This window comes from Peromyscus californicus, unplaced genomic scaffold (assembly GCF_007827085.1).
Source record: "Peromyscus californicus insignis strain IS unplaced genomic scaffold, ASM782708v3 Scaffold_7__1_contigs__length_154581171, whole genome shotgun sequence".
Lineage (NCBI taxonomy): Eukaryota > Metazoa > Chordata > Mammalia > Rodentia > Cricetidae > Peromyscus > Peromyscus californicus.
In genome coordinates this window covers 131,790,601-131,810,790 of record NW_026294595.1, presented here as the reverse complement: position 1 = coordinate 131,810,790, position 20,190 = coordinate 131,790,601, and the positions used below count along the sequence as shown (strand labels likewise).

Genomic DNA, 20,190 nt, shown 5'->3' with positions numbered 1-20,190 from the left:
AGAAAATATGAAGACAGCTTAAAGACTGGGAGAAAATATCTGCAAATCATGCATCTGAGAAGGGAATTATAGGCAAAGATCTATAAAGAACTCTTCTAAATCAAACATTTAAAAGAGAAACAAATGGAAATAAGCGGTACTGAGGTGGAGGTGGGGACTGGAGAGAAGGCTCTGCACTTAAGAGCCCCAGCTCTTGCAGAGCACCTGGGCTTGATTACTAGCACCTACATCTCACTCACTGACAACCATCCCTAGCTCCAGTTTCTGGGGATCCAATGCCCTCGTCTGGACTCCGTGGGTACCAGACATACTTGGTGCACTTAGCTAAATGCAGGCAAAACACTAATATACATAAAAACAATCTTTGAAACAAAGAGGGTGGGAAATAAAGACAAAATCCCTTATAGAGTCTCATTAGGTAGCCCAGGCTAGCTTTGAAGTCATGATCCTCCTGCCTCTACCTCCTGAGCAGCATAAGTCAGCACACCTGGCTTAAAGGTTTTTTTTTTTTTTTTGTCTTAAATCAATAAGCAAAGGATCTACATAGACATTTCTTCCAGGAAGATATACAAATACAGCCGGCAATGGTGGTACATGCCTTTAATTCTAGCACTCAGGAGGCAGAGGCAGGTGGGTCTCTGTGAGCTGTGAGTTCAAGGCCAGCCTGGTCTACAGAGTGAGTTCCAGGACAGCTAGGGCTACACAGAGAAATCCTGCCTCAAAAAAACAAACCAAACCAAACTGAACAAAAAAATGATGGCAAGGATGCAGAGAAACTACAACCTTCAACCAAAGCTGGATGGAATGGGACATAGTGCGCCTGCTCTGATCCTCCAAGTTAGGCATGGAGCTACCATGTAACCTAGCAGTTCTATTCCTAAACAAACAGAGAACAAATGTTTCAACAGAAACTTACACATGAGTGTTTACAGCAGCATTATTTATAAGAGCCAAAAAGTGGAAATACCCAGGCTCAGCATATGTGAGGCCCTGGACTCGATGATCCCTAACATGCACAAACACAGTATAAAGTACAAGTATCAAATATAAATAAACAACATGTTTGTCAGACACAGAAATAAATGAAGTACTTAAACATGCTAAATCACAGATAATTCTAAAAATACTGCACTAAGTGAGAAAGAATCCAAAGGCAGAAGTTAACATAATGTGTGATTGCAACCATATGAGCATCCTGAAGAGGCCGACCACAGAAAAAGTCATGTGTGGATGCCGGGCTGAAGCAGGAGAGACAGGAGAATGTGTGGATGCTGGGGCTGTGGCAGGGGAGAAGGAGAGCAGCTGCTAATGAAGAAGTCTGACTTTTAGAATAATAAGTGTTCCAGAATAGGCAGGAGTGATGGTTATAGTTAAACAACCCTAAATATACCAAGAATATCTAATTACATACTTTCAATGAGTAAATTTCATGAGATTAAGTTACATCTCAATAAAGTCACAGAGAGAGAGCACGAGAGTGCACACACCAAGGCTCACCTTTGCAGATTACTGCACAGCAGCCTTTTCTAAGCACCCTAGAAGGAAAAACATTCCTTTTCTTCTTCTAAGTGGTCTAAGATAGAAACTAAACACTGGCTGATTAAGATTTGGCTTCTACCACATGAAGTTCCTAGCCCAAAGAAAAGGCAACACATGTAGAAAACAATGGTGATATAATGTGCTTGGTGCAATTACCAAGAGGATATAAATACTAGAGCAAGAACAAAATTAAAGTATATTGAAGCTATCAGGAGAAAAGTGCCCTGAATACTGCTGGAAGAAAACATTAGAGGACTTTTTTTTTTCTTTGAGGTACTATAAGAATTTTTCTTAAAAAACAACAACAACAACAACAAAAAACTAATTATGCTGGGCAGCGGTGACTCACGCTTTTAATCCCAGCACTTGGGAGGCAGAGCCAGGCGGATCTCTGTGAGTTCAAGGCCAGCCTGGTCTACAGAGTGAGATCCAGGACAGGTACCAAAGCTACACAAAGAAACCCTGTCTCGAAAAACCAAAAAGAGAGAGAAAACCAAAAAACCAAAAAAAAAAAAAACCCCAACTAATTACATTTATTTATTTGTGTGTGTGTATGAGTATGGATGTGCATGCCATGGCAAATATGTGGAGATCACAAGACAACTTGTGGGAATTGATTGGCTTCTTCCATCACTCCACCATTTTGCCAGCCTTACGACTTTAAAAGATCTAAAAAGCAGGACTAGGGAGATGGCTCACTGGGAAGAGCCTCAGCACAGTAAGCAGGAGGACCTGAGTCTGACTCCTCACAGTCCCCAGATAAGAGCCTGGTACGGAGGTACGGATCTGTGTACCAGCACTGGGTGTGTGTGTGTGTGTGTGTGTGTGTGTGTGTGTGTGTGTGTGTGTGTGTGTGTCACACGCACACACATGCAGAGACAGGTGGATTCTGGGAAACCTAGTAGACAGTCAGGCAGCCAGCCAGCCAGCCAAAAAGCCAAGCTCCAGATTCAGTGAGAGACACTGCCTTAAATGACAGAGATGGAGAGTGATAAAGACACTTAATGTGGACTTCTGGTCTCTATACATACACATACATGTGAGCACACCTGCATACAGTGTACACATGTGCAGGAACCAAACACACACTACAAAAAAAAATCCCACCCCATAATCTAGAAAAAAGCTTTAAAATATGCATGCATCAAGAGGCCATAAAATAATTCTGAGAAGAAACCTGAAGCTCACAACTAAGGCTTAGTGTCTAGAACATACACTACTCTTGAAAGCCAGTAAGGGAAGAAGGCTAATAAACAACCAGCAACAGACGGACGATTCATACGGAGGAAACAGAGCTGCCCAATGACCACGAGGACAGTGCTCAACTTCACAACGCATCAGAGAAAACATCACATGGCACTACAACACACCATATCATAACAATGGGTAATGCTGATGCTGGTGAGACATCAGAGTGGGATGTGCAGGTGCTGGAGAATGACTAGAAATGAAAACGAAGGACAGGAAGAGCCTCAAGTGTGACCTAGCCATGGAGCTAGAAAGCCATTTCCAAGACACAGACTGAGAAAGCCGAGGCTGCGAGGAAAGTAAGAATTCTCTCTATAATGTGTTATGCTGCAAATAAGGTCTCTTAAAGGAAACTGATGAAAAAGAATCTGGAATTGAAAAGTTCAAGATACACAGTAAATTAATTTCTACCCAAACTATGTCCTCCTGAGTCGATCAGATCAGCTGTCTCGTGCCCCAAAGGTCAGACATGAGGCAGTGACTGGAGTTCCAGAAAACATCTTCCTTTCTGCCAAACTTCAAACCAAGATCTAACCGGTAAGGAGGGCCTGCTTTTGAAAAGGTCAAACCTTCTGGCTGCCTATTCTTTTTATTAAAAGAAAATGTCAAAGGTGTCTAGCATATCTTCAAAGGCAAAATTAGGATGGCAGGAAATCAAAATCAGTGACTGCAAGATCCTAACATATGGTCAAATAAACATCCGTAACACACTACAAGCCCACTATATAAACTACATTGTACAAATAAATGGAGGGGAAAGGCAGGTTCTTTTTCTTACAGTAGAATTCCAATAAATAAATGTAGGTGGAATGAAAGAAAGAAAATCGAAACAGTGTGTGGCCCTCACTTAAAATCCCAGAACAGAGGCAGAGGCGGGAGGTTCAAAAGGTCAAGGTCACCTTAGCCTGGGCACAAAAGACGTCACTATACACCAGATAACTGAGGCACCGGATACACGAATGCGGCAATAAGGACGACGAGAAAAGCACCTACCTCTACAGTGTTTGCCATGTAACGGCTGTCACCGTCAACTCGCACGGAGAAGTCATAGTAGCCACTGGACAGTTTCACGTTCTTGAAGTTGAGTTCAAAAACATCCCTGCTGGGAATGACAGCAAAGTTAGCAAGAACTCAGGAGAAGTCCTAAATGTATCACATTGGCTACAAAGTATCTCCTTGCTACAGTCCAGGGCCACTCCCCTCCTTGCTGCCTTCCTGTACCACTGAGCAGCCTCCAGCTCAGCCACAAGTGAGTGTGGAAATGTAAAAGCCATCCAGGATAACCCATCTCCTAGTGTACAGTGTTCTTTGCTTCCCTCCTGGGCCTCAAAGTCCAGCCTGTAGTGCCTTCCTATAATGGAAGAATGGTCTGCCAGTCTGACTCCAATCACTCTGTGGTCATTCATTTTCTCCGTGTGGGGGCAGAATCTAGCACCCAGGGCATGCCGCACAGTGCTCTACCACTGAGCCTCAGTTAGGCTGATCAACAAAACTACTCAAGAAAATAGTCTAAATGTTCAAAGATGTTGGTGGAGGGGAGTCGAGCTGTGTGTAATTTTTTGATATTCTGTTTTTGAATTTATCAAAAAGCATGTTATTTTTATTTTACAAATTAATAATCCTCTATTTCAAACAGAAAAAAGGTGGAGAGTCCCTATAATCATGTAGAAAGATTCCAATGACTTTTACTGTTGCACCAGACTGTCTCCTCTAGAGACAAGTTTGCTGTGGGATGTTCTGTATGTCAAGTGTGTTGCTGATTGGTCAATAAATAAATCACTGATTGGCCAGTGGCCAGGCAGGAAGTATAGGCAGGACAAGGAGGAGAATAAAGCTGGGAAGTGGAAGGCTGAGTCAGAGAGACACTGCCAGCCGCCAAGATGACAAACAGCATGTGAAGATGCCGGTAAGCCACGAGCCACGTGGCAAGGTATAGATTTATAGAAATGGATTAATTTAAGCTGTAAGAACAGTTAGCAAGAAGCCTGCCATGGCCATACAGTTTGTAAGCAATATAAGTCTCTGTGTTTACTTGGTTGGGTCTGAGGCTGTGGGACTGGCAGGTGAGAGAGATTTGTCCTGACTGTGGGCCAGGCAGGAAAACTTTAGCAACACAAGTTCACTTGATGATTTGATGTCTAGTGGAGAATCCTTGACCACTGTGGAAAAAATACATTCTCTCCAATATTCCAACCTCTATATGGCAGTAACTCACTGATACTAAATAAGGTTTTATATAGAAACCAAGACTTAATTTTTGAGAAATACACATATCAAGAATAGTCATTAAAATTATTGGAGACAAATATTTAATCCCACTGGGCAACTGTTCATGACACACAGTTACAGACTCTCATTCAGTTTTTAAAATGTACCTATGGGGCTGAAGAGGTGACTTAGTGGTTGAGAGCACTTGTTGCTCATGCAGGGGACCTGGGTTCAATCCCCAGCACCCACATGGCAGCTCACAACCATCTGTAACTCCTGTTCCAGGGGATCTGATGCCCTCTTCTGACCTCTGTGGGCACCAGGTACACATGTAGTACACACATACACACACAGTAAAGCACACATACACACAGAATAAAATGAATTAATCTAAAAAGAATTTAAATAATAAAATGTACTTAGACTCATAGCCAAAAGACTATAAAATATGGCAGTAGTTATCTCTTAGGTAGTAGAATTATGAATGACTTATGTTTTCTGATTTTTCTAAAATGTAGTATTCATATATCAGACAAAAATAATATTAAATTTAAAAGTAGGAACATAATGACAAGACAGATCCCACTAGAGAAATAAGGACAGAAAATTAGAAAGGGCAAATGGCTGGTTTTAGAAATCTCTAACACTCTCCTCTAGGATTGATCACATTAGGCAAATGTGGTTTATGACCCTATGAATCTGTTTTGGTTTTCTGAGACAGGGTTTCTCTGGCTAACAGCCCTGGCTGCCCTGGAATTCTCTTTGTAGACCAGGCTGGCCTAACCCCTATGAATCAGTTACACTGGTTGAAAGTTAACTGTCAAAAGCACAGAGCTTGGTGGCCTGCACAGATCTTCATGTCCCAGACTTACCCTGCTAGTGTGAAGGGCATCTTCTGCAGGACAGTAGCAGCTCTGGAAGCCACCGACTTAGCATGCTCCAGCTTAACTGCAGCTTGAGTCAGAGGCTGAGACAAAACATTGCTGACTTGTAACTAGAAAGTCAAACAAAACAAACCACAAGTGAATAGAACAAAGACCAAGGCAGTGGGAATTTGGTCGCTGGGGCACTTTATCTACGGGAAACCAGCTCTGCAGAACAAGCACCTTTCTTCAGTGATGTGCACTGACTTTGGTCTGCTGCCTACCAGAGACCAACTATGACAACAGGACAGATTGTAGAATGTTACAGCTGGGGATGAGCCTACAGATGAGCCTGTCGAACCACCTCAGAGGAGAAACAAGAGACTGTATATATGATTTGTGTGTGAGTGTGGCTGGTTCTAATTATGTATTTTCACAGTACAGGGCCTTGTGTGTGCTAGGCAAGACCTCTACCCCTGAGCTAGATCCCCAGACTCTAAGTTGCCCAGGTTGGTCTTAAATCCATGGCTCAGGCAAGCTTTGAACTTGGGATCCTCCTGTCAGAGCTTCCCAAGATTACAGGCTTGTGTTACTAGCTTTTACAGCTGTATTTTCTTTTTATTTAAGAGACAGTGTCTTTCTATGTAACTCAGTCTGCTCTGGAACATGGAATACTCCTTCCTGAGCCTGGCAAATGCTGAGATGATAGGTGTATATCACCATACTCATTTTATTGTTTCTTGTTTTTGAACCCTTGTCCTATCAACTCTACTATAGTATCTTAAAACAAAAAACCCCACCAAAATTATGAGTAAGAAAAATACGCCGGGGGAAGGATTGGGAGTAGTTTATTTACTGTGTTTGTGCCTGTGTGCCTGCCTATGTGCATGTGCAGGTGTGTGTGCAGGTGCAGGAACCCGAACTTAGGTCCTCATGCCTGCAGAGCAAATATTCTTATCCAATGAGCCACTTTTATAGACCCAGTCAGTACCTATCATTTTTGAAAATCTACCATATGCTAAATACTAGGCCTCCTACCAACTGTCTAAAGCAGACAGTACAGTCCCTAATTTATAGATAAAGAAAGTGAGAATGTGGGAAATTAAGGAGGTTATGGACCACCAGAGGTCACCAGGTCAGTTAAAGGGTAAGGCCGGGATTCAACATTCCAGTGCTGAGTGTACATGTATGTATGCAGCTTCAGAGCCAATACTTTCGCCACTGTGCTCTCTTAATCCACCTTAACTCAGAGAATTATGTTAATGAGGTAATTTCTCAGCCTGCTCTTAGTTGGAAAGACACAATTTGTACTGAGGGAGACAGACAATTTTGGAATATGGGGCACCTTCTCAGAAGGTTATCAAAGTCAAACTTATGGACAGATGGACCAACACTGACATAAACAGAATGCTGAATACAGAGATCTGAGTTGATCAGTGGTTTACAAACACCAGCAAGTGCTTCATTTGAGATGAAACTTCTAGGTATACTTAAGATTTGTTCATTTGCTCTGTACGAAGGCTTAACACAAAAGTCTATGTTCAGTGCTGTGTGTAGGAGGACCATGAGTGGAGGGGGCTACTCAATTAGCAACAAGGAGGAAGAAGCAAATAATTAACAATGAACCAGAGGCATCAGAATTATGTGGGAATTAAAAGTTGTCTTAAGACAATCTGTCTGGGGGCTGGAGAGATGGCTCAGTGGTTAAGAGCACTGGCTGCTCTTCCAGAGGGCCTGGGTCAAGCCACAGCACCCACATGGTGGTTCACAACCATCTGAAACTCAAGTTCCAGGGGATCGGATACCCCCTCTGAGGTGTCTGAGGAGTCAGGCACCAGGCATTCAAGTAGTTCACAGACATATATGAAGGCAAAACACCCACATATACAAAATAATTAAACAAAACAACGTATCTGGACTGTTTTGGCACTGGGAAATAGATTTTATTACTACTTTTTTTTTTCATGTGTGAAGATAATGATCCAATCCATTCCTCTCTACCTTGGAGTTACAGATATATCAGAAATTCACTGTATTTAACTTACTTAGGGTTTTGTGGTACTGGGGATTTAGTTCTACACCAGACAAATGCTCTACCCCTGATCTATATCTCTAGCTCCAGAAATTGATTTTAGGAACAAGACTCTACACCTGGAGCGATGGACCAGACTGCAATTTTCTTGCTCTTGATTTACTGGAAGCTCATGCTATTTATAATTTTCAAGGAAAAAATTTTTTTCTTCTTTTTATTCTTTTAAAAGACTTATTTTTGTTTTATGAATGTTTGCCTGCATGTACATATGTGTAACATATGATTGCCTGGTGCTCACAGAAGCTAGAAGAGGACATCAAATCCCCGGGGAATGGAGTTAGAGGTGGGTGTGAGCTGCCAGGTGTGCACTGGAAAATAAACTCAAGTTCTGCAAGAGCAGCAAGTGCTCTTCATCATGGAGCCATCTCTTCAGTCCCTCTTCTTCTGTTTTTTTTTTTTTTTTTTCCTCTCCTGAGACAAGGTTTCTCTGTGTAGCCCTGGCTGTCCTCAAACTCACTCTGCCTCCAGAATGCTGGCATGAAAGGTGTGTGTCACCCCCTCCCCCGCGCCTTACTTCTTTTTAGTAGCTTCGGAAGCATTTGTGCCTGGGTCCCCTGTGGTCATGTCCCCATGTGAATTTATTGGTATATCCTCATGGAGGCTATAACTGGCTCTAGACCACATACCAAAGTCTTGGACTAGAAATAGCACGAGAATGGCAATCTTGGACAGGGAGTCATACCCGCAGGATAGCCTGTTCGTGAGTGTCAGAAGCAGAGCCCTCGGGCACAACCACCACTGGTATGTGGTAGCGATTCTGGGACAATGCAGCAGCAGCAGAGGCCACACTGAAAGCTTCTGAGAGTGACTCAAAGTTCTTCTTGCTGAAGATTGTGTTCATTAGCTGAATGACCTGATCCTGAGAGCAGAGGGAAAGACAGCTCAGCTCCCCTGTGCAGGAATTAAAGGGCCTCCCAACCCCACACCATTCCTGTATGTCAGTCTATACAGCATTAATTCAAATGGCGGACTAGGGGGAACAAAATGCTGCATTTAAACTTAAAATTTGAGTTTGATAATTTTTAATTCAATCTCCTATTATAAACAGAAATTTACTCATTTATTTGTTAATCTTTTAATGACAGGTTAGTACACAAATGCAAACTACCCAGCTAACTACCGCAGATGAAAGTGGAGGCTAAAATTTCTGTAACAGTAATCAACTGTTAAATACCAGGCCTTGATAGTTGCTTCGCATGCACAACCTCAAATCATGACAAGCCTTGACAGACTGACGGCTACAAACACTTTCTAAATAAGGAAACTGAGGCATGATAAATAAACACAAGTTATAGCACGAAGGGATGGAGTTAGGAAAGGAAGGAAAAACTTGTTTGTTCCGAAGCCCTGCCACAGAAATTCTGTTCTTTCCTAATTCCCACAACCCTTTCAGCTAAACGATCTTCCTTCCTAACCTCTCTTTGAATAATAAAATAGGCCAATTTTGTATTCATAAGGGCAAAATTATGGTCAAAGTGTGTACTAGAAAGAAACTAAAATCTAAGTCTCCATTAAGAACCCGTGGGCTGCATAAAGGAGAAAAATGAAAAGCAATTTTAAAACAAGTGGCCCTAAAAGGCCTGATTACAATTCTGGAGGTTGTTTGCTTAAGAGGAAACATTTTCTACTTCAATCAGTTTTGTTCTTTAAAATCTACCATCTAACAAGAAAGCTCCCTTCTTCCTGACAGTGTTATTCACAGTCGACATGAAATAATTTTCTGTAATTGTACCAATTACATTTTTCCATCAGTAGGCTATTGACATGTTAAAATGGGTGACTATTCACCAGAATTGCTATGTCAAAAGCAGTGACAGCAAAATTACTCTAGCCAAATACCTGGTTAGTAACAGCTTGGGACTAAAACAAGAAAAAGTTTAAGTTGTATATATGTAGAGTCAGCAGTCCATCTATGTCAAGGCATACAGAAACCCCCAAACAATTTATACCAGAAGACCCTGCATTCCTTAGTGTTCACCCCGACCAAAGTGCAAAGGGAGCCTGATAGTTCTAGTACTCCTATGCTGAGGAAGAAGGAATGGACACAGTGAGAGTGCAGGGACATGAACAAATGATGAGAAAACTAATTCTAGCTACCCAAGATAGATGCTATTTGCTGGTTACATAAAGACATTTGCATAATGCAAAAAAAATGAGTTTAGCTTTAGATTCAAACCCTTCCTCTAAAAATCTAAGTATCAGAACTTGTATTTTAAGTATTTTAGACCAAAGGTTGGTAACCTCACATACAAGGGACAGAGAGGTTCTACTTAAAAATATTTATCACACAGATTTTAATTAAACCGTTCAGGCTAAGAAGCTCTTCTTAAGAACAACTCCCCCACCCCCCACCCCCCCCAAACAAAATCCATTCTTAGCAGTATCTGGAGGACACATACGCTTCTCAGGGAAACAGCAGGAAGACTACATCCAGCAGCTGAGATATCTGAATTAGCTGTTGCTGAGGATGAAGGGGAGAGGGGAGAACAGGCAATTCTGAAGTTCAGGGTGCTTCCTGGAGAGAGGTTCTCTGGGGGCCAGTAAAGAGGGAAGCACACAGGAGACAGGCAGAAAGGGCTGTCAGGAGGGTGATAGACTTGACCTTGCCCCTATTTAATGGCATGCAGGTGCCTCATGTACACAGGTGCCTGTCACACCAACTATCAGCTTCTAAGTACAGGCATTATACCTTTCTACTTCTCATTCTTTTTTTTTGGTTTTTCGAGACAGGGTTTCTCTGTGTAGCTTTGCGCCTTTCCTGGGACTCACTTGGTAGCCCAGGCTGGCCTCGAACTCACAGAGATCCGCCTGGCTCTGCCTCCCGAGTGCTGGGATTACAGGCGTGCGCCACCACCGCCCGGCTCTACTTCTCATTCTTAAAACCTACCCTAAATCATGAATAACAACACCCTGAGGTATGATCTGAATAGCCTTCTCTGGAGATAGCTCTCCTTGAAAGATAAACTCAACAATGCCTTTGAGTTACACGCTGGAGAAGCATTAGACAGGCACCTCCTTTATGGATGGTTCAGTCCCCACATGGTCCATGAGCTTGTAGGTGGCAGCAACAAACAATGCTGTGGTTTCCAGGCCTTCCTCGAACTGGAGATACACGCCCCCTAGTTCATCCAGTCGAGCAACAAGGTCCTGTCATGAAGAAATGGAGGCACACTGGGACACAGAGATCGCAGAAATGAGATACAAAAAGTACAGTCACCCCAGAGCTGGCCTTTCTGAGAAATCTCACTAAACCCGAAGACCACCATAACCACTTAGTACTTTCTATAGAAGGGCAGACAGGCAGTCTCCAGCAGCTCTGGTAGCATGCTTCCCATAGTCCCCTGCACTCCTGCCAAAGTCTAAGAGCCAGGGCACTGATGCAGCCATCAGTTTGGGCAGAACAGTGATCCGGGCTGCAGTGTTGCCAGGCAGCATCACAACGGAGATGGCGCTGTGGCCTCCCACTTGGATAGTACCTACAATCACAGCACTTCTCATCAGTCAATGCTCTACAAGACAAGAACCCGCTGCTCTTCTGGGGAGCAGAATGAGGCAGTTTCTGTGCCTGTGAAGCACACAGCAACAACACTGCCAGAGCTGCCCATCATCACTGCTATATAGATAGCTCTTGAGAGTGTCCCAAGGAACAGAATATCCTGGGAACAGGACTGAGCAATAGTAAAAACGGCAGTGAGCCAGGGATGGCAGTACACATTAAAATCCTAGCTCAGGAAGATGCCGCCAAATTTAAGACCAATATGGTTTACAGAATGAGACTCTCAACCAAAAGCCCCACCCACAGTATCCACTTAACAGGTAGCGAGTTAATATATGCAGGCTCTTTTAACCTTACTGACTCCCACACCTTACCTACAATTACAAAGCCGTAAGTGGCAGAGAGAAGCATTTGAGTTTTAGATTTGTTGGTTCCATAACTTATGGCCATTACTAGCCTAACAAATATTCTCTAGGACATACTGCTTAAATACAAAGAACCCAAGCGTGTTGGACTTCACAGCCATGGATATAAAAGATACAAAGCCTGTTACAAGAAACCAGTCCTGTCTACTTGCAAGAGTGTCTTAAAGGGTGTCAAAGACAGGAGCTCCGAGACTCATGTGGAGAAACAGACTTATACCTCAATCTCTTCCACGATGTTCCTCAGGTCAGCTTGTTGTGATAGGTGGGATGCTGTCTGCAGAGCCTGGACTGTTCTGGAAGGTAAAGAATAAAGCACTGACACTAAGATTTAGTTAACGGTATAGAAACATGCCTGAAGGCATTCTCTACCTTGTACAGGATATTATGCTAGGCTGAAATCGGCTGCTTGTCAACTGTCTATCTTTCTTACTCCAGACTAAAGAAGGATCGTGTGATCTACTCAAGACTAAAGAAGTACTGTGAGATCTACGTTTGTAAATTGGGCAGAAATTGGAGCAACTTTTCTAAAACTAGACTAAAGCACATAAGGAAAAGATTCGGCAACCATGTGCTCAACAGTCCCCACTTATGCCGCCAGCTTCCTACTGCAAGATCTACAAGTGACACTCCCTCCGGCATTCAGGAGAGAGAAGGGACAGATTTAGTCTTATTTTCTTTTAATCATTTATTTAGTATTCTATATATAAAACCTTATGAATACATGTATAATATATACTTAATTCTTATGAACAATTACTTTATACTATTAAAATGATATTCAATTTAAAAAATTTTATTATTTAATTTTGGGAGATGGGTCTTACATAGCCCAGGCTGGCCTCAAACCTGTTGATGAACCTTAAACTCCTAGTCTTCCTGCCTCTACTTTCCGAGTGCTGGGATCACAGGTGTATACCCCCATACTTGCTCTATGTAGTGCTAGGAACTGAACCCAGGACCTCATGCATGCTATGAAAGCATTCTATCACTACAACTCAACTCTCAAGCAGTATTCTACCAACTAAGCTATATACCAAGCCCCTTAATCTCAAAATTCAAAATAAAGTGAATTCAGTGGCACTTATTACAGTCACAATGTCCAACCACTGTCTCTGTTTATATGCAGCAGAACATTTCCATGAGTTCCAAATAAAGTTCCAGGGCATTAAGCAGTTCCTCTGCATGGTGGAGCGCCCCCCCCCCCCCCCCCCCCCCCCCCCGGCCCAGTAACATACTTCTATAGATTTATCTGTTCTGGATACTCTCACAACACATGACTTGTTGGGAAGGTCCTGAGCATCAGGTCCAGGTCTTGTGTACACCAAGTAAGCGTTCTACCACTGGTATGATATCGTCCCTAATATATGACTTTTTCTTTTCTTTTCTTTCTTTCTTTTTTTTTTTTTTTTTTGGTTTTTCGAGACAGGGTTTCTCTGTGTAGTTTTGGTGCCTGTCCTGGAACTCACCCTGTAGACCAGGCTGGCTTCAAACTCACAGAGATCCATCTGGTTCTGCCTCCCAAGTACTGGGATTAAAGGCGTGCACCACCGCCACCTGGCAATATGACCTTTTAATTTTAGCTCATCTACAGTGTGGCATGTATCAGCATTTTATTCTCTGTTTTACTCATATATTTTTATTATTTTAAGAGTATATTCTATAAGAGAAACATTTTGCTGGGGGTGTTGGCACACACTTTTAATCCCAGCACTCAGGAGACATAGGCAGGCAGATTTCTGTGAGTTAGAGGCAGCCTGGTCTACAGAAGGAGTTTCAGGACAGCAGAACTATATAGAGACACTTGGTCACACACAAAAAAATTTTTTCCCCTCTGACTTCCCCATGTGTACCACAGGGCATGTGCCTGCCTCTACACACACACACACACACCCCTACCTAAATAACAACAACAACATATTTTAAGGTGGAACATGACACTTTTACACACGTAATTTTTTTTATTAGATTTTTTTCTGTTAATGCAGATAGTCTGGATGGAGAGCACAGATATTTCTCTGGGTAAAATGAGGGAAGCTGAGGCCCCCTGGTGGTCAAATGTTCTGCTGCTCAGGCAAAGAATTGAATAATTCCTAAGAGATGCCTGAGTCTTTGTGTAAACCACTACTGATCAAGTCATTGTCAGCGAATGTAGAGGAAGACTCTGTCTACTTATGTTGAGATCATAACAATTTAGATTCCCTCCATGGAAAGCTAATTCTATTAAGATGACAAGTTGGAAGACAGAAGAGTCACAATTGAAGGAGAGAAGACCCATGAGGTTTTTTTTTTTTGGTTTTTCGAGACAGGGTTTCTCTGTGTAGCTTTGCGCCTCTCCTGGAACTCACTTGGTAGCCCAGGCTGGCCTCGAACTCACAGAGATCCGCCTGCCTCTGCCTCCCGAGTGCTGGGATTACAGGCGTGCGCCACCACCGCCCGGCGCCCCATGAGTTTTTAATGACTCCTCCAGGACACTTGTCATTGTAACGCACTTGAGAAAATGAAACCTGAATTTCCAAACAAAACAAAAATTCCCCCATCTGCCCAAAATAAATGCCAGCTCAGAAACTGCTGCTCAGACTGTCAAGAAGAACTTTTCAGTTAAGACATCATTTTTCTCTTCTTCGGAGCAACTGCATGTCATGCTGCACTGATCTCAAAAGTTTCACAACGAAGTCAATCACTTAGTGTTAGAAAAGTTCTGTCACTGGCTTCATTGCTTATCCCCAGTTAGCAATAACTTCTTTCTAGAATACTACGCTCTACCACAGAGAAAGCCAACTCTGTCTTGTTCATATACAGCAGATAATTCAAAGAACTCAGCTATCAAAGATCTTGGTTCAGATGGTTCATTCCGACTGACACTTTTTACTTTTCAAGACTAACTTATGAACATACACTCCTTAGAACAACTCCACTCACACACAAAGGTCCATCGCAGACAGTCCTAATTTACACCAGCCCTTACTGATTTGGTCAAATTAGCTTCATTAAAATTAAAAGCATCCTGCCAGTCTAACCTTTAGGATAACCCTTCGAGAAGGCCACGTTCAGGTGTGGGAGCATCTGAGGCTGCAGGGAAGAGGAAGCAATAAGCTCGCTGCACAGAGGTACTACACAGACAAGACAGACTGACACAGTGCTATCTGACTGACAGCATATGCCCTTTTCTCAAACCACACACAAGTATAATGTCAGTCTTCATTAACTCTTTATTTGGCACATCCACTGTGTCAGACTCAGGAGCCATGTAAGCACAGCAACTTAGGCTCTAATACAGAAATTATTACAGTCCTACCAAGGAAGCATCTCGCTCCTCAAGAACAAAACGCTGTATGTCCAAGGACAGGCACAGTGCTAGGCTCTGCACATCTACCATCTCTACACTCAGCCCACGTTGTAAAGATTGTTGGCCTCATTGTGCAGATGAAACTCAAAGACATTATTAACTTGTCCAGAGTCCCACAGCAAGAAGGGAACATACCCTGGGCTCAAAGCCAAGTGTGTCTGATTCCAAAGCAGCTTACCTTTCCTTGTGCTTCTTCCTATTGTGAGGTGTTTCTTTTCTTTCTTTTGAGACAGGGTCTCACCATGTAACTCTAGTTGGCCTAGACTCACTGAGATCTGCCTGCCTCTACCTCATCTCCCAAGTGCCCCCCCTTAAGAAGGTAGCATGATGGTGATATGACATTATGTGGTGCTAACTGGGGATGCAATCCACTAAAAGGGAGTATGAACAGAGACAAAAGCAAGTGGTCTGCCAGGCATGGTGGTGCACTTTTAATTCTACCACTCTGAAGGCAGAAGCAGGCAGATCTCTGTGAGTTAAATGCCAGCCTGGTCTACACAGTGAGTTCCAGGATGGCCAGGATTATGAAGAGACCCTGTTTCAAAAATCAAAAAACAAAAACAAACAAAAAAAACCCCAAGCAGCCTAAAATAAAAGATTTCTAAGAGCCGAGCACCAGGCAATTATGCACAAAAGCATGAGTGTAAGAGAGATTTTCTGCTCTTATGTCACTATTGACCTTGTCAATATGAGCAGGACTAAAAGTAACAATGAGATTGTCAACTGAACCCTTCCCTTAACAAAGCTTCAAGTTTAGAAACAATCTGGTTTTTGCTCCCCAACTCACAAACTTCTGGGAACCAGCCTGCTTTTTTGTTGGGGTATGCATGCATGTGGATGCCCTGGCACATATGTGCGGGCTGGAGACCAACCTGTCAGAGTTGGTTCACTCCTTGCACCATGTGGTTTCCTGCCCCAAACTCAGGGTCTTAGCTTAAGGCAAGCAGATTTACCTGCTGAGCCATTCCTAGGGCCCAGGTGGTTTGATTTTATGGTAGTAGGCCTTACTCATGGTAAGTGCTTTACTAAACACTGCTCTGCATTTCCAGGCCTAAACCCACTGTTCTGAAAGGAGTTATTGGTACTGTTAACCTGCTGTGAAAGCATTAACAGGTGTCTCAGTGAGGTTTCTATTGCTGTGATGAAACACCATGACCAAAAGCAACCTGAAGGGGAAAGCGTTTATTTGCCTTTCACTTCCATGTTCCTGTTCATTGTTGAAGGAAGTCAGGACAGGAAATCAAACAGAGCAGGAACCTGAGACAGGAGCTGATGCAGAGGCCATGGAGGGGTGCTGCGTACTGGCTTGTTCTCCATGGTTTGTTTAGCCTGCTTTCTAATAGAACCCAGGACCACCTGCCCAGAGATAGCATCACCCACAATGGGCTAGGCCCTCCTCCACCAATCACTAATTAAGAAAATACACTACAAACTTTCCTATAATCCGGTCTTATGGAGGTATTTTCTCAGTTGAGGCTCCCTCCTCTCAGATGACAAAAGCTTGTGTCAAGTTGACATAAAACTAGCCCGTACGACAGGGCTCCAGGTATTCCACATCAGAGGCACACAAAAAGCAGCATGGACTATTGTTTTAAATGGTAAGTTTCAGTTTTAAAGAATAATTTCGAAAATATATTTTCACTTTTAAGTTTAACAAACATTCCGAATCAGTTACCAGATCTCTTTATAATAACCGTCCGTAAAAGCCACTCAGGGTCTCGACAGTGGTGTGTGCGTGTTATCTCACCACTAAGAAAAAGAAGACAGGAGGATCCCTGGGGCTTGCTGGTCAGCCAGCTTAGCCTATTGACAAGCTGCATGCCATTAGAAACCTGGTCTCAGCTGAGCAGTGGTGGTGCACGCCTTTAATCCCAGCACTCAGGAGACAGAGGCAGGCAGAGTTCTGAGTTCAACGCCAGCCTGGTCTACAAAGTGAGTTCCAGAACATCCAGGAACACACAGAGAATCACTCTTTTTTTTTTTTAAAGATTTATTTATTTATTATGTATACAGCATTCTGTCTGGATATATACGCCTACATGCCAGAAGAGGGCACCGGATCTCATTACAGATGGTTGTGAGCCACCATGTGGTTGCTGGGAATTGAATTCAGGACCTCTGGAAGAGCAGCCAGAGTGCTTTTAACTGCTGAGCCATCTCTCTGGCCTCGAAACCCTCTCTTGAACCCCCCTCCAAAAAAAAAAAAAAAGGAAGGAAGGGAAAGGGAAGGAAGAGAGAGAGAGAGAGAGAGAAAGAAAGAAAGAAAGAGAAAAAGCCAGCCCACCCTGTCTCAAGAAACAAGTAAACGGCACCGAGGGAGCAGCACCTGTAATGAATTTATTCTCCACACTCATGCGCGCACGCGCACACACACACACACACACACACACACACACACACACACACACACACACACACACACACATACTCTCGCTCTCGCTCTCTCTCTCTCTCTCTCTCTCTCTCTCTCTCTCTCTCTCTCTCTCTCTCTCTCTCTCACATGTGGGGTAAAATCATCCCATAAAGTGCTTTTTCATCACCTATGCCTTTTGCAGAGGAACAGAGTCTGATTTCTAGACTGTGTTATCCCCTGAGAATCCATTTGCCCAATAGACGCTGTTTCTCACAACTCCAAGGGATCCAGTACATTCCCGTTCTTCACAGAACCCCTAGTACTAACGTCTCAACAGCCCTGGCCAAGCCTCACCAGAAACTGAATGTAGCTCACTGGCCTCATTGTCCTTTGGTAATCTACCCTTGCTCCGGCCTCCAACCTGTCTCTGTATGATGGTAGACTTACACCACCTCAGCCCTTGCCTTCTGCCCAAACAGCTGGAAGATAATGTCTGTGTGAATTCCACAGGGCCAACGACCAGACCTTTCTGCCTAACCCAAGTGCCAGTCACTGGGGATAGGGAGATGCAGGCATGAGGACCTGAGTTCAGACTCCTAACCCAAGGAAAAGTTGGACACAGCAGTGTGTCTGTAACCCCAGTACTAGCAGGAGGATCCCTGGAGCTCATTAGCCAACCTGTCTCAAAAACCAAAGTAGAATGCCAGGAGTGATGGCACACTCCTTCAATTCCAGCACTTGGGAAGCAGAGGCAGGTGGATCTCTGTGAGTTCAAGGACAGCTTAGTCTGCATAGGGAGTTCCAACAGCCGCGGCTAAACAGTGAGATCCTGCCTCAAATAAAAAACAAAAAACAAAAACAAAAAAGGTGAAAAGTGACCGAGGAAGACACCTGGCCTGGCCTCCAGTTGCAAGCAAACACACACACACACACACACACACACACACACACACACCAGAATAGTGTCTGCCACATCTAACAGAGCACCTGGCCCACAGCAGATGTCCAGAAATATGTGCCGCAGCAATGAATGAACCCTCTCAGGTTAGTAACCAACACAAATGATGCTCAGGAAGTGATCAAACTGACAACTTACGCTAGCACAGTCTCCTCCTTGCTCAGCCGAGCTGTAAGGGCACCAAGGGCTTCATGGGATGCCAAGGGAAGGCCAAAGCCACTGAGTGCTGCAACTGCGTGGTAGATCTGGGCAACAGAGGAGTCTTCACTGACTGCTGCCAGAAGCAGATCTTTGGTCTCATTTGAAACAGATATCTAGGAAAGAAATGGCAGACACAGTTAGAACAAGTGAAGGCATACTGACAACAGTATGTGTGCGTCTGCCAAAGCATGACCACCCAGCACCCCCAAACCAAATGCTCATAAAGTCAACACCACCTCTGTTGATTGTTTTTTTGTCAACTTAACACAAGCTAGAGTTAGTTGGGCAGACTGAACCTCAATTGAGAAAATGCCTCAATAAAACTGGCCTGTGGGCAAATCTATAGAGCATTTTCCTGAAAATTGATGTGGTGTCACCTCTGGGCAGGTGGTCCTGAGGTTTATAAGACAGCAGGCTGAGCAGGCCATGAGGAGCAAGCCAGTACACAGCAATCCTCCAGTGCCTCTTCTTCAGCTCCTGCCCTAGCTTCCTTTGATGGTGAACTGTGATGTGGAAGTCTAAGCAAAACTCCCTCCCTCCAAGTTCCTTTTGGTCGTGGTGTTTTATCACAGCAATAGAAACTCTAACTAAGACAACCTCCCAAACGATACCAACAAGTTGCTTGTTCAACAGAAAGATCTAGAAATCTGAGGTGAGGGTGCACTGAATGCTTTTAAATGTTAAAGGAGAAAGGAAAGAAATCTCAAGGCCTCCCAGAAGAGATAAGAAGTGTAAGAAAAACTAATCTGTGGTAGTGCATGCCTTTAATCCCAGCACTCAGGAGGCAGAGCCAGGCAGATCTCTGTGAGTTCAAGGCCAGCTTGGTCTAAAGGGCGAGATCCAGGACAAGCACCAAAACTACACAGAAAAACCCTGTCTCAAAAAACCGAAAAAAAAAAAAAAAAAAAAAGGAAAAGAAAAGAAAAACTAATCTAAAAGTCATTACAGTGAACCCTTAAAGGGAAATATATTTTCTTATAGGAGTAAAACTTACGTGGATGAATTCCAACCTACACTAACAATTCCTTATTCTTAAAAATTATATTAACAATCTGACATTATACTCTCTCTAAAAATGCACCTTACTGCTTATAAATAAATAAACAAATAAGTGGAAGGCAGTATAGGAACCTGGGCTCACCTCACAGCCTGAGAGCACCTGGCTGGACTGGGCAGCATAGAATAGGGAGTCGACGTTGCTGGGGTCCAGGTTAGACTTGATGAAGGTACAGGCTTTCTAAACAAGGGAGAAATTCAAAGATAAGTAGTGAAATAACACAGTAACTTGGAAAGGTAAAAGTGCTTAGGGGGATAAATAAAAATCTAAAACCATCTACGGAGGCTTAAATTGTGAATTATTCTAAATATAACTGTTTTTAAATAGTTATTTTCCACAGGACACTATTACCCCAAATTGCTGACTTTACACAAGGAACAGCAAGTCTGAGATTGGTAGAAACC

At 43.3% G+C, this 20,190-nt stretch overlaps 1 protein-coding gene across 3 annotated transcripts in view; it reads right to left on the bottom strand.

The window, feature by feature from the left end:
- The window catches only part of Rpn2 (ribophorin II), a 53,009-nt gene that overhangs the window by 22,233 nt on the left and 10,586 nt on the right, over positions 1-20,190 (bottom strand). For 2 of the 3 annotated variants that reach the window (XM_052724984.1, XM_052724987.1), the window contains exons 3-9: positions 19,871-19,966; positions 18,667-18,842; positions 12,089-12,164; positions 10,963-11,097; positions 8,633-8,809; positions 5,868-5,989; positions 3,781-3,889 (exon numbers count right to left, since the gene is read on the bottom strand). In XM_052724984.1, the coding sequence (XP_052580944.1) occupies positions 3,781-3,889; positions 5,868-5,989; positions 8,633-8,809; positions 10,963-11,097; positions 12,089-12,164; positions 18,667-18,842; positions 19,871-19,966 (891 nt within the window). The remainder of the gene's footprint in view (positions 1-3,780; positions 3,890-5,867; positions 5,990-8,632; positions 8,810-10,962; positions 11,098-12,088; positions 12,165-18,666; positions 18,843-19,870; positions 19,967-20,190) is intronic. The other variant, XM_052724985.1, reaches the window with a different exon arrangement.